At 42.5% G+C, this 12,939-nt stretch overlaps 1 protein-coding gene across 1 annotated transcript in view; it reads left to right on the plus strand.

Moving 5' to 3' along the window:
• Nucleotides 1-255: 255 nt before the first annotated feature.
• LOC144005936 (pinopsin-like) overlaps nucleotides 256-12,939 on the plus strand; it is a 224,428-nt gene continuing 211,744 nt past the window's right edge. Inside the window, exon 1 of the mRNA XM_077504439.1 lies at nucleotides 256-634. Coding sequence (XP_077360565.1) covers nucleotides 256-634 — 379 coding nt within the window. The remainder of the gene's footprint in view (nucleotides 635-12,939) is intronic.

Consider the following 12,939-nt stretch of genomic DNA (forward strand, 5'->3'; position numbering starts at 1 on the left):
TCACTCCCTCCCATACATTCTCTTCTCATACACTTTGAGAAGTTGTAATATCTTCCCCTCAAAATAAACTTAATTTGACACCAAATTACGACACTTTCTTTTTCAGCACAATTTCGATGGCCGGACGTTAAAACCCTTTGTCCACTCGCAGACATAAAGAGAAAGCCCAACAACAAGTGTGGTGTAATTGTGGTCGCCTATTAGTATCCAGTTGGCGCACAGTGGCAGCCCATGCAGTGCGCCGCTGCCGCCGGAATGCTTTTATCCAACGTGAGCGTGAGCGTCTGCGCGGGCTTCAACAGCGCCCTGCACGCCGGAGCCGGGGAAGGGCACCCGGACCTGGGGGGCGGTTCTGAGCGCTCCACCCTCACTCCGACAGGGAACCTCATCGTGGCCATGTGCTTGGGCTTCATCGGCACTTTTGGACTTGTCAACAACTCGCTGGTGCTGGTTCTCTACTGCCGCTACAAGACACTGCGCTCGCCCATCAACTTGCTCCTGATTAATATTTCCGTCAGCGACTTGCTGGTGTGCGTGCTGGGGACACCGTTCAGCTTCGCGGCCAGCACGCAGGGAAGGTGGCTCATTGGAGCGAAGGGATGCGTGTGGTACGGCTTCGCCAACTCTCTCTTCGGTAAGTACGCGACTGTTTCCACAACATTGGGGGGGGGATGTTAATCTGCGTGCTCCAGATGGGGGGGGGATGTTAATCTGCGTGCTCCAGATGACCGCGCTGCGCGTCTAAATGAAAGTTGAATGAATGGATGAGCGCACATTTTGATTCAAGTTGGATTCAAACCTGGAAACCTGCCGTTTGTCTAAGCGTGCATGAATAGAGGCAATTTGACGTTTTCAATGACAATTCGCAAACTGGGCAAAATGGGCAAGTTTGTATTGCACTCCTTAATAGAAGCCATATCGGTATAGTAATTAGACCCTGCAGTTGCGCATCGTGTCCTCAAATGTGGCAATTAATGACGTCTTCTGGTGTAAATGAGCATTGTTCCTATTGGAGGGTTACTTTTAAAGACATCCCTGCTCTATCCTTATGAGTCTCACAGTCTGGGTAAGGGACTGCGACCGTGCACTTATAGGCGCTCATGAGTGGTGACATAATTGCGCTCATTAACGCGACCTCACATGCGCGTCCTTTGTTTTGTCATTATGAACGTTGTGGCGTATTTGGGTTCTTCTGACTGCACGCACAGATAAGGCAGGGTGCAATTGGTCGTGTATGTTATTGCAGGTATTATTGGGTGCGCCCCTCATTTATATAGTGCAAGCTCCTCGGGTTATAAGCAACCAGAGGCGCAGACTGCATAGGGGCCGTTTGTATTAAAAAACGAGACCCTGGTGTACCTTTGCTGTGATCATAAAGAGTGAGCATGGTGATGGAAATTGTGGAAAGTGGCCCGTTCACCTGAAACCAGGTCAGGCTGAGAAACAAAAGAGCAGCACTTATATGTGGAAAATGCTGCAAAATAAACATTTAAGTTAATTGTTTTTAATTTGATCAGAGCCCAGCTAAGAGCTGTATCAAAAATGCTAAATGGGCTTTCACTTGTATAGCATTTTTCAACCTACAAGGTAATCAAAGCACTTTAAGACTCATTACTGATGACACAGCATCAGGAGCAACTGTGGTTCAGTAACTTGCTCAAGGACACTTTGACATGGTCACAAGGGCCAACGATCGAATCTGCATCCTCTACGGTTAGGAGATCAATCTACCACCTGAGCCATGCCGTCCCCATTTACCAAATCAAGAGCTGTATCAAAAATGGAACATTCATGATGATGTGCATAACATAACCAGGGAGGTATTCATTGTTAGGCTGTTTTATTGCACATCACAAACGAAAAGGCATGAATGTATATGATTGTTTATTTCAATATGTGTGCTCTATCAATACCCTCCAACGAATCAATACAATTTTTAAGTGGGTCTTGGGCCGAAAAAAAAACAACAACAAAAACCTTGGAAAAATAATTTCAGAATCGTCACAGTATTTTGTAGAATTAATGGAGTGCATGGTGACTGTACTTAGAAGGACTTCTAAAACAAATACAAATTTGTATATTAATGTCTTTGGTCTGAGAGATGATCGATGGTTTCTGTTCGTAATTGTAATATTCTGACTTTGTCCAAGTTCTTTCATGTTTGAACTCGTCCTAATTAGTTTGGAAATATCAGTCCTTCCACACATTTCAAGAAGTCTTTTATTGAGTCTTTAGCACAATGTTAACATTAACTAACCAGTTTTTCACCTATTGTCACACCATGTCTGGTCAATAACTGTAACCTGAGAGGAAAAAATTCATTTTTTAAACCACTTTTTTGGACAACATGAATGAATGATCAATACATGATCAACAAGTTTTAATTTAAATACAAAAGTGTCTCTCTGCCTCTAAATGTGACGCATGACAAAGACCCATCTCCACAATTGTTAAAACTGTGACATGCAATATGTCAGTGCTGTTTTTCTTTATATAGTTTAGTCATTTATCTTGTTCTCATTACTTGTTTGTGCAACACGGGGACAGGACACATACATCAATCTACCAAATTTTATGCTCAGCTACTTTGAAATATTTCCTCCAACTCGTCGGTCATCACAATGAAAGCATGTTGCTGTTTCGAATGACTTTTAATAGGATCACAAAGTAACGTTTAATAAAGAATTTATAAGTTTTCAGAATGTTATACCACTACATTCTTTTACAAGTGCATACACAACAAGCTGCAGTCGCCAACCATAACTTTCCACCGCTGAAACTTACATGGCAGGGCTCATAAATGTTTGGCTGGAGTTAAAAAAAAAAAAAAAAAAAAAAAAAAAAAAAGCTCATTTTTAAAACACAGCTTCCACTATTTGTTGCACTTAAATATAATGTGGAATAGCCCTTTAGACAATACAAAGAAATGTTGAATGTTATCCACTTTTAGATGGCACACCAGCTAAGTGGATGAAATGTGCATGTCCAAAATTGTGTCTGAGAAACCAGAAATGTGAGATAAAACCAAACGAAACAATCAGTGAGTCTAATTCATCATAACAAAAAGACTGCCTGGATTTTTTTTTCCACTCGACTGGCTGTGCGAATTAGCCACCTTTGCTTTCCTATCAAATACTGAAACTTCCACTTTTTGGGTTCAACTTGGCAAAATTGAATTTTTCCTTCACTCGGGAGCCTCTCTTGAATCTGTCAAATTGAAATTGAAAATGGACTTACATACTTTCGTTTCTCTGGAGATAATTTGTCCGTTTCCAAAACATGATGGCTTTATTTCAAAAGCATCGCTGGTAATAAAGTGAGCCACCAAATGTGCTTTAATTGTAGCCACAACCTTACTGACTCAAGTGTTATGCTAAGTTGACATGTTACGCTAAGATCCATAGGAGCCAATTGGATTCAATTTGGCAGGAGTTTGGCTTCCATGAGCAGGTGGAGCATCATATTGAAATTTGAAAGTATGTACTGTATGTTGAAAGAGAGATAACTCCGACATCATTATCATCTGCACTGGTTATGGATTACTTATCCCCTAACGGGCTCATAAAAACAGCAAGGGGAATGGTGAGGAAGTGTCAAGGACTGGATTGGAGCCATTTAGACGGAACATGTTGGCTTTTGTTTGGATAAAGTGACTGGTTCTCCTCAAATTTCAATAAAGCTTTTGAGCTGATCAATGTAGCTTGAAATTAGAAATATGTTTAAAGGACATTGCTGCCAATGAGCGGGTTGTCGACTTGATAGTCTCAAGGCGATGTGTTTGCAATCTGCTTTATTATACTCACCTTTTCATTCAGTTCAGTTTTTGATTAAACTTCCACAACTTTTACTTTATCAGGGACACAAACGGACGTTTGTTGTCACATGTACGTAATACGTACGTGTGCCTGAATAAACTATTAGGCTTAGGGCTCTGTTTTCGTAGGTAGGTGCATGTGCACCCTGCATCAAAACAGGTGCATGTCAATGTCCGTGCCTATCATGTTTGGGGCCATGTTGCATCTCTCCAGTCATTCTGGTGAACAATTCTGACAATTAAGTCACAAAAAGTAGACTGCGCTGATCGTCAATACTGGTACATCACAATTTTTGTGCAAGTCTAATTTAGCGTGTTTGTGAATTTGTCCGACACGTCATTTTTTGTTCTTTGGGCTTGGCGTTCCGACGCATCGAGCTGTCGCGCACCCAGGTACATCTCCAATTTGATGACAAAAATTAGACGAGATTTTAGACTCAGTAAACCCAGGTCTAAACGGTGCCACACGTGGTAGTGTTAATTTTGTCAGACATTGTAAAATTTAGTTTTAGTACAGTTTCAATCACGCGTGTTAATTTTTGTCATCGCTAGTCAACCTCATATTTTAGTTGATTATAAATCTAGCTTTTTTAAGTCTTTATTTTAGTCCAAGAAAACATAATTGCATTCATCTAGTTTTAGTCAGGGCAACACGGTGTCGAGTGGTTAGCACGTCCGCCTCCCAGTACTGAGGCCTTGGGTTCGAGTCCAGGCTCTGGCTTTCCTGGGTGGAGTTTGCATGTTCTCCCGGTGCCTGCGTGGGTCTTCTCCAGGCACTCCGGTCTCCTCCCACATTCCAAAGACATGCACGGCAGGTTAATTGGGCGCTCCGAATTGTCCCCAGGTGTGATTGTGAGTGTGGATGGTTGTTCGTCTCTGTCTGTCCTGCGATTGGCTGGCAATCAGTTCAGGGTGTACCCCGCCTACTGCTCATGGCCAGCTGAGATAGGCTCCAGCACCCCACGCGACCCTTGTGAGGAATAAGTGGTCAAGAAAATGGATGGACAGATGGATACTTTTAGTCAACAAAAACTGTCAAAGTTTTAGTCTAGATTTAGTCAGGACAATCATTTTAAACCTGTATATATACTGTATATTTTTTGTTCAGAAGATAATGTTGAATTTCTGATCTAAAACTCAAAATTTTCTCTCATCTTTTTGATGAAAAACAACTTGACACACAATTAGGGTATATCAACCAGTGGCTACTATAGCACTATAGTACAAGCGACGGAAATGCATACTGATTTAGTCCCAGTTATTGTTTATTAATGAGGGTTTTAGTGTAGTAGTGTAGTTTTCGTCTGGTGAAAAATGTGTGTTGACAAAAATATTTGTGTTTATTTTTTTAATTAACACTAACGTGGTATAATGTGATTTTTCTGGATTTGATTGAGGCGCAGGCAGACAGATTCGGCGCTCTGCGAACGTGTGTGGTGGATCTCATCAGATTTCAATCATAAATATAAGAAATAGCGTGGGACAATCCGTCTGAAGCATTGTAGAAATCAATTCATTGAGCAAACTATAATAATCGTCATCTTAAAAATATTTTAATAGCATGCTTGTGACCGTCCGACAAAACTATATGGTGGGGATATGGCGGGGCACACAGGTACGCACAGGACTGAGTGTGAGACTATCTCCAATTGCCCACCCACCTATTTGAGAAGTACTGGTGTAAACACACTTTACATGGGCCAGTATGTCATGCACAGACCCGCAAGTATATTTCAGCTTCCACAACGTCAAGCTCGACGTCCGCTTCCACTGATTTTAAGCAAATGTGGGGAGCCGCTAAACAACCCCATTACCCCCACTTCTACCTGCGCAAGGTCTACGAAAACACCAAATCAAAGAAAACAAGACTTTTTTTTTTTTTTTTTTTACGCTACTTGCGCTAGGAATGAAAAAAAAGGGTCCCTACGACCTGTTCACCTTTGCCGGCCACCTCCGATGATGTGGTCTTACAGAGGTTCCTTTTTCCTCTCCTTTCTGAATTCCATCAATGTCCGCGCATGCTGTCGAACTTCTGCCTCGTGGACTCTGCACACAGTCACTGGATTAACCTTGCAGCACTGAGCCCACTTGCTGCATACTGAAGTTAGATTGCCTTTGTGCGCACACATGCCTCAACACCTATAATGTGAGAAGATGGATGAATATGCACACATCCAGAGGAGAGCGAATGCATATCAATATGGGCGTCACGTAGACACAACACCTGGCTGGAGTGAAGTTAATTTGTCATGATGGTGAAAAGTAGTCTTTGAGTGGCGAGTCAACAAAGAACAACACAGCTTTATAAAGGTCAACTAGAGTTAGCCATCTGATGAACCGGGACCGTTGGAGACATAAATGTGAATAGGGGGTGACAAAGTAGGATCACAGCGGTGTTATATTTTTGCATTGGAAGACGTGAGGTATTACTCAATCCGGTGTTTTTCATTCAGTCTATCTTTTTCCGGATTCACAGTATCAAATATGACATTATCAACCCGAATCTTTCGAGCAGACACATACGACAGAATTATGCACAAGGGAGTGTCACAGTCAGGACGGAATAAAGATCCTTTCTTTTTCTTCATCTTATCCTAACATGCTTGATTTTGGGAAGTTAGATTCATCTGTTGCCTTTGATCCCTTCATTTGATTTGAGATGCTGTGAAGTTTGAGCAAAAGTTGCGCTCGCTGTGACATTAAATTGGCCCAAGCAGTGGGAGATGGCGTAATAATAATTGAAGAAAAGAAAAAAAGAAAAATGTAATTGCTATTAAAAAAAAAAGAAAAAAAAGAAAAGAAAAATGTAATTGCTATTTAAAAAACAAAAAAAAACAAAGAAAAAACAAACAAACATATTACTAGTAGGGTTGGGTGAGTCTAGAGAATAGATTGGAACCAGGACTAACATTCCATTTCTCCTCCTAGAATCATTCGCATTTTCAAATTCTGGTTCCGTTTGCCGTCGAGCAACCATGAAGTGCACACATGCGCGCATGCAACAGCAATATCGAAAGTGCGGTTTAACTTGGTTCAATTAAATGAACGGTTCAGCACTTTGCAATATGATCACATTATGCAAAGGAGGTGCCATGACATGTAGAACTGAATGGAGAGCCCTGTTTTAGATTAGCTTTGAGACTCAGCTAACAGCGCGCTTAACTTCAGTGAAGTCATAATCGGGTTAGTTAACAATAAGCACGCTAATTGTCAAAATTGAAGCAGCATGTGTTCTCATTATGTCTTGCAAGAACAAAACAAATGTGTCCACAATGCTGAATAGGCAGATATGATTATTTTCCTCTGCAAGAACAGTTTTTGAGTTCATACTAGGGGTGCACCGATCACAATTTTTTGGCCGATCACCGATCTTTGCTAATCCCGATTTTTTTTTTCCCTCCAAACCAAGAGCATACACCTTAAATGTTCCTTTTTTATTATTATTGGAAAACACTGAGCAATACCTGTCAAACAAGGTAAAACATGTTTAAACACATTAGGTATACTTCTCTCAAATATAAATGAAACAAAAAATAAAATAAAATAAAACTTGTGCAATAGGTTACACCAAGACATGTTTTGAGAGTTAAAAAAAAAGTGCACGGCAGTATCAGTAAAGTGTCCTTCCTGAGTATTATTTCCTTGTAATGCAAAACGAATAAATGTCTAAATGCAGATGTGTCACAATCTAGATGTAAAATATCCATCCAAAAATGTCTTGCACCAACTTATAGGCTCAAAACCTCCTAAAGTAAAACATTCTACAAAAAAAATAAATAAAGTGCAGCATGTGTAACATTTTCAAAGTCAACGAGTTGTCACAACAATACAACTCCAGTTACTTCTGCATTAATGGAAGGTTTTTCTTGATGAACAAAAGCATCTCTTCTTTATCACCAGACAAACGACTCATGGACTATATGCACAATTCACTTCCGCATTCGCTGGACGAGCGCACCCGCCCTTCCGGTGCAGGGAGACTTCAGCGGAAGGCACTGTTAAAGTGATGGAAAACTCCAATCCTAAATCCTTAGCCCACTCAAAAAGAACAGGGGCCGCTCCTTGCTATAACACTATGACTCTCAGAATTTTAAAACTACTAATTAGGTCTCCCAGAATCGTAATTTTGACGGCTTAAGCTCTGGCAATGACGCAATTGCTTAAAATGATTACTACACGGAATGTCCACAAAATATCCTACGCCCCCCTCTCCAGTCAGTCGGTGTATAAATGAGGTGTTGAATCTTCAGAAGGAACCTGCCGGCTGACTGTTCATGACATCTAAGATTTTTATTGTTCCATTTCTATTTATTTATTTTTCTTTTTTTATTTTAATGATACATTATTAGATAAGAGTTTATTAGTACATTAACATGATAGAATAGGGAGCAGGACTAGATCAATTATTGCTCTTCTTCCTACTCCTTTTGAATATGTAATTTATGACATTAATGAATTATTTTCTTTCTTCAAATTTTTATTTTAACTTCAACTTATATTTTATAATGTGTTAATATGTTCAATAAACCAACCAACCCTCTCTGGTCTGTAGCCTCCTCTTCGCCACGTCTCTTCACCGGCGTCGTCAATATTTTGAATCACCCCGGGTTTTCACCGGATGCGGTTGCGGTGCGGTTGCGGTGCGGTCCGGTGACGCAAGCAATTAGATTCCATTCATTCGAATGGTGCAGTTTACGCTTGCGGGTGCGTTGCGTGTCGACTGCGTCTCAGCTGCGGCGTGCCGCAAGCCTTCCGCAAGGATAGACCTATTTTCTATTTTTGCCGGACGCCGCAGCGGTAGGCCTCCGGCAAATGGCAAGCTAGCACAAAACACATCGAGCGGGACAGGAAGACCGACGCAGTTTCAAAATAAATTTCCTGTTACCTTTCAGAATAAAACACTCGCCAGCTCCTATTTCGCAAGCTTTTCAGCAAAACGTGATGTGGGCGTCGCCGGGCCATGTGCTCATTCACGGTTTAGACACCAGCGAACATGGACGAGGAGAGGTTTATATTGGAGGTGGAAAACCACAAAATAATATATGACACGGCACATCCTTTTTATAAGGACAACCAAAAAAAGGATGCTGCATGGAATCTCATAGCAGAAGAAGAAGAAAAGGTTAAATCAAAAGAAGTCCACCTCTCTTTCTGCTTCTCTGTTGAGCACAGACTTTCTGTATGTTTGTCGTTGTGAAATGCCACATGATCGCGCGCGCGGTCCCGCGAGACACGTTGGGAAGTGGGCGGCGACGGAGCTGCCGGACCGCAGCTGTGCGGAGCCGGTGTGGATTGACAAAAAAAATTGACCCGTCCGGAGCACGCAGTCAAGACGCACCGCACCGCAACCGCACCGCAACCGCATCCGGTGAAAACCCGGGGTCAGATGTAATGTCTTTCCTTGCTGTTTATTTTTTTCATGTCAGCCCATGGCGACATGCTGAAACGAGCTTACTATGGAAATCCAACAGCGTTGTCAGAGGTAAAGAATAATGACTCATACATTTTTCATGTTTTTAATACAATAAAATGGCAGCATGGGAATATACATACAGGCACATGAACAAAGTTTAACTTCCAAAATAAAGATCTGGTTCTACTGTTAACAAACGGCGCCCTTCTGCGATCGAGTTAGCCCTGCCAATGTTAACAAGTTAACACAACGTGTCTCCGGGTGTTTAGCATAAGAGGGGAGAAAACAAGGCAGAGATAAACCTGTCTATTTGCGCACACAGCAGTGATTGCTCGATGTACTGTCGTCTCGCCTCTTCTTCGATGCCTTGACAAATGCACGTGGTTGAGCACATGGCCCGGCGACGCCCACATCACGTTTTGCTGAAAAGCTTGCGAAATAGGAGCTGGTGAGTGTTTTATTCTGAAAGGTAACAGGAAATTTATTTTGAAACTGCGTCGGTCTTCCTGTCCCGCTCGATGTGTTTTGTGCTGGTTTGTACACTTATAAGAAAAAAATGACGAAAATATACTCCAAAACGCTGACAACTGGTGAGGTTCTCTGACTGAAAACAAATGGCAATCGCCATTACCGAAAAGGGAGGTGCGCTCATAAATTTTCCCGGAAATACGTCACGGCTATTTGTGCATAGAGTCCATTTATTCATCGACTACATGACCAGCTAAGCTAAACAAGTGCTCGCTTTCAATGCTTGTGCATGGGGCAGAAAGATAGGCTCGGGCAAGTGCAGCAAGTTCCGGGAAATGATTTTCATTGAGCTTCCAGAAGGCCAATGGATCCTGGCTTCTGTCAATGGGAACCTCAGAAAGGTAGTTCTGTACCTGCATGGCGGAAGGGTTGGCTAATTGTTGCTCCTTTTCAATGTTCTCCTTCAGGATTGCATTGTGTACTGAAAGCAGTAGATTACACCTCTTAGCTGGAGGTACTTCTATGTCAGGAGGTTCCGGTTGGGTAGATGTTTCAGCAGTGGGTCTCACATCTACGGGTCTGCATCTGGTCTCCTCCTCTGCAAGTTTGGCCAAAAGGAGCTCTCTAACTTCATCCTTCACCTCTGCTGAGAAGTATCGATTCTTGTACCTTATTTTGTATCAACGAAAGAAAGATCAATCATTGCGCTTTATATACAGTATTCCTTTTTCATGGCGGCCATGTAAATAGTCAAATACGGTTCAGAAAAACTATTTTCATTTTAAAATTGTTTTGTAAATAAAATAGTAGCGTAACAGTAATTATTATGGCTAAAAAAAAATTACAATATTCATAGATAGCTACTTGCCTTGGATCAAGAATAGTGGCTAGGATGTACAGGGGCTCATGCTCAATGTTGCTGAATCTTCTCACAACAGCCTCCAGTAGTGTTGTTTTGACTGTTGCCACACCACGGTCTGTCTGCTCGTCTCTCCAAAAGACTGAGTGCAGTGACGACTATAAATTTTCATCGTTATTTAAGAGTCAAATGTTCTAATCAATTTAACAATTACTTTTCAATATATAAACTTTGACAAATAACAAAAATGTAAAATGTAAAACAAATGAGCCAGAGGAATAGTAAAAAATAAATGTATAACATTTTACAATTACTTAAGTATAACAAATACAAATACATTATTTTAAAAAAAAAAGTGTAAAGCAAAGTTCTATGCAATGAACACAAGAACAAAGTTAAACAGTAAATATATAAATTAATAATTGATGTTATCTTCGTTTTTGTGCAGTTGTTTTTCCAGAACATAAAGCCTGCCACACGCAGCACACTGCAGCCTGCACACCACACAGAGATACAGTTTGTCAAGATACTCTATTGTGCTTCTGTAGAATGTAGTGAGGGTTGGGGTGGACAAATGTGCTCTCCTCATCCTCTGCAGGAAGTACAGGCACTGCTGTGCCCTCTTCACCAATGCCGCAGTGTTCACAGGCCAGTTGAGTTTGTCTGTGATATGCACCCCCAGGAACTTGGTGGTTCTGACCACCTCCATGGCCTTGTTGTTGATAAGAAGCTGGGTGTGGTTGGGCTGATTTTTCCTGAAGTCGACAATAATCTCCTTTGTTTTGTCGACATTCAGGATCAGGCTGTTGTCTTTGCACCAGCCCACCAACTGCTCCACCTCCTCTCTGTAAGGCCAGATCATTGTCATCCCTAATGAGACCCACCACTGTTATGTCGTCCGCGAACTTCACGATGTCGTTGGTGGCTGACCTTGTTACACAGTCATGTGTCAGCAGGGTGAAAAGCAAGGGGCTCAGGATGCAGCCCTGGGGGGAGCCCGTGCTAGGGAGATGACATTGGAGGTACTTTGACCAACCCGCACTGCCTGGGGTCTATCAGTGAGGAAGTCCAGCAGCCAGTTCCACAGGGGAGTGTTGATGCCCAGGGGTCTCAGTTTGTCCACCAGATGTTGTGGAATGATAGTGTTGAATGCTGAGTTGAAATCCAGGAACAGCATCCGCACGGGTGTTCTTCTCCTCTAGATGTTCTCAGCTCAGGTGGAGAGTGGAGGAGATGGTTTGACCGGTCGGCAAACTGAAAGGAGTCGAGTGTGGAGGGGAGGCTGGAGGTCATGTGGTCCTTAATCAGCCTCTCAAAGCACTTGATGGGAGTCAGTGCAACAGGCCGATATTCGTTTGGTGATATGATTTGAGTTTTTTTCGGCACAGGGATGATAGTGGCGATCTTAAAGCATGATGGTACCGTGCCTTGGACCAATGAGATGTTAAAGATGTCTGTTAGGACACAAGCCAGCTGATCTGCACACTCCTTTAGGACCCGCCCTGGTATATTATCAGGGCCTGGAGCCTTCTGTGTGTTGACCCTCTTCAGGGTCTTCCTCACCGTCAGCTAAGTCCAGATGGGGTGCCTTTTTGTCCCGTAATGGAACCGCTTTCGCCACAGGAATGCCATTTAGTGCCTCAAACCTCCCAAAGAAGTTGTTAAGGTCATTCAGGAGGTCCTCGCCAGTGTCCTCCACTGGCTTGTAGTTGGTGATTGCCCGAATGCCTATCCACACATTCCTTGTGTTGGTGGTGTCGAGAAAAAAGCCCTGGATTTTTTTTTTTTTTTACTGTGAGATCAGTTTGCTAGTCTGATAGCACGGTTCAAGTTGGTCCTCGCTGTCCTCAGTGCCTCCTCGTCACCAGACTTAAAGGCCAAGTTCCATGCCTTCAGCAATTTGCGTATTTCAGCAGTTATCCAGGACTTCTGATTGGCACAAGTGCAGATGGTTTTGATGTTGCTGACATCCTCAACGCATTTACTGATGTAGGCTGACACAGACATAGCATACTCATCTATATTTGTTTTGTTGTTTTAGGTGGCAGCTGTTTTGAACATGTCCCAATCGGTGCACTCAAAGCAGTCCTGTAGAGAGCCTCCATTGCCCCCTCAGTCCACACCCTCACCTGCTTCACTGTAGGTTTTCCTCTGGTCATCAGGGGCTTGTATGCAGGAATTAGCATAACAGATGGGTGATCTGACGAGCCAATGCGGGGGCTGCTCTGTATGCTCCTTTTATGTTTGTGTGGGCCAAATCCAATGTGTTCTTTCCTCTTGTTGCAAAGTCAACATGCTGGTGGAATTGTAGGAGAACTGTTTTCATGTTGGTATGTTTCATGTTGGATTTTCCTTCCCGTTGCTACAATATCCGCGATGCTGCGC

This window comes from Festucalex cinctus, chromosome 1 (assembly GCF_051991245.1).
Source record: "Festucalex cinctus isolate MCC-2025b chromosome 1, RoL_Fcin_1.0, whole genome shotgun sequence".
Classification (NCBI taxonomy): Eukaryota; Metazoa; Chordata; class Actinopteri; order Syngnathiformes; family Syngnathidae; genus Festucalex; species Festucalex cinctus.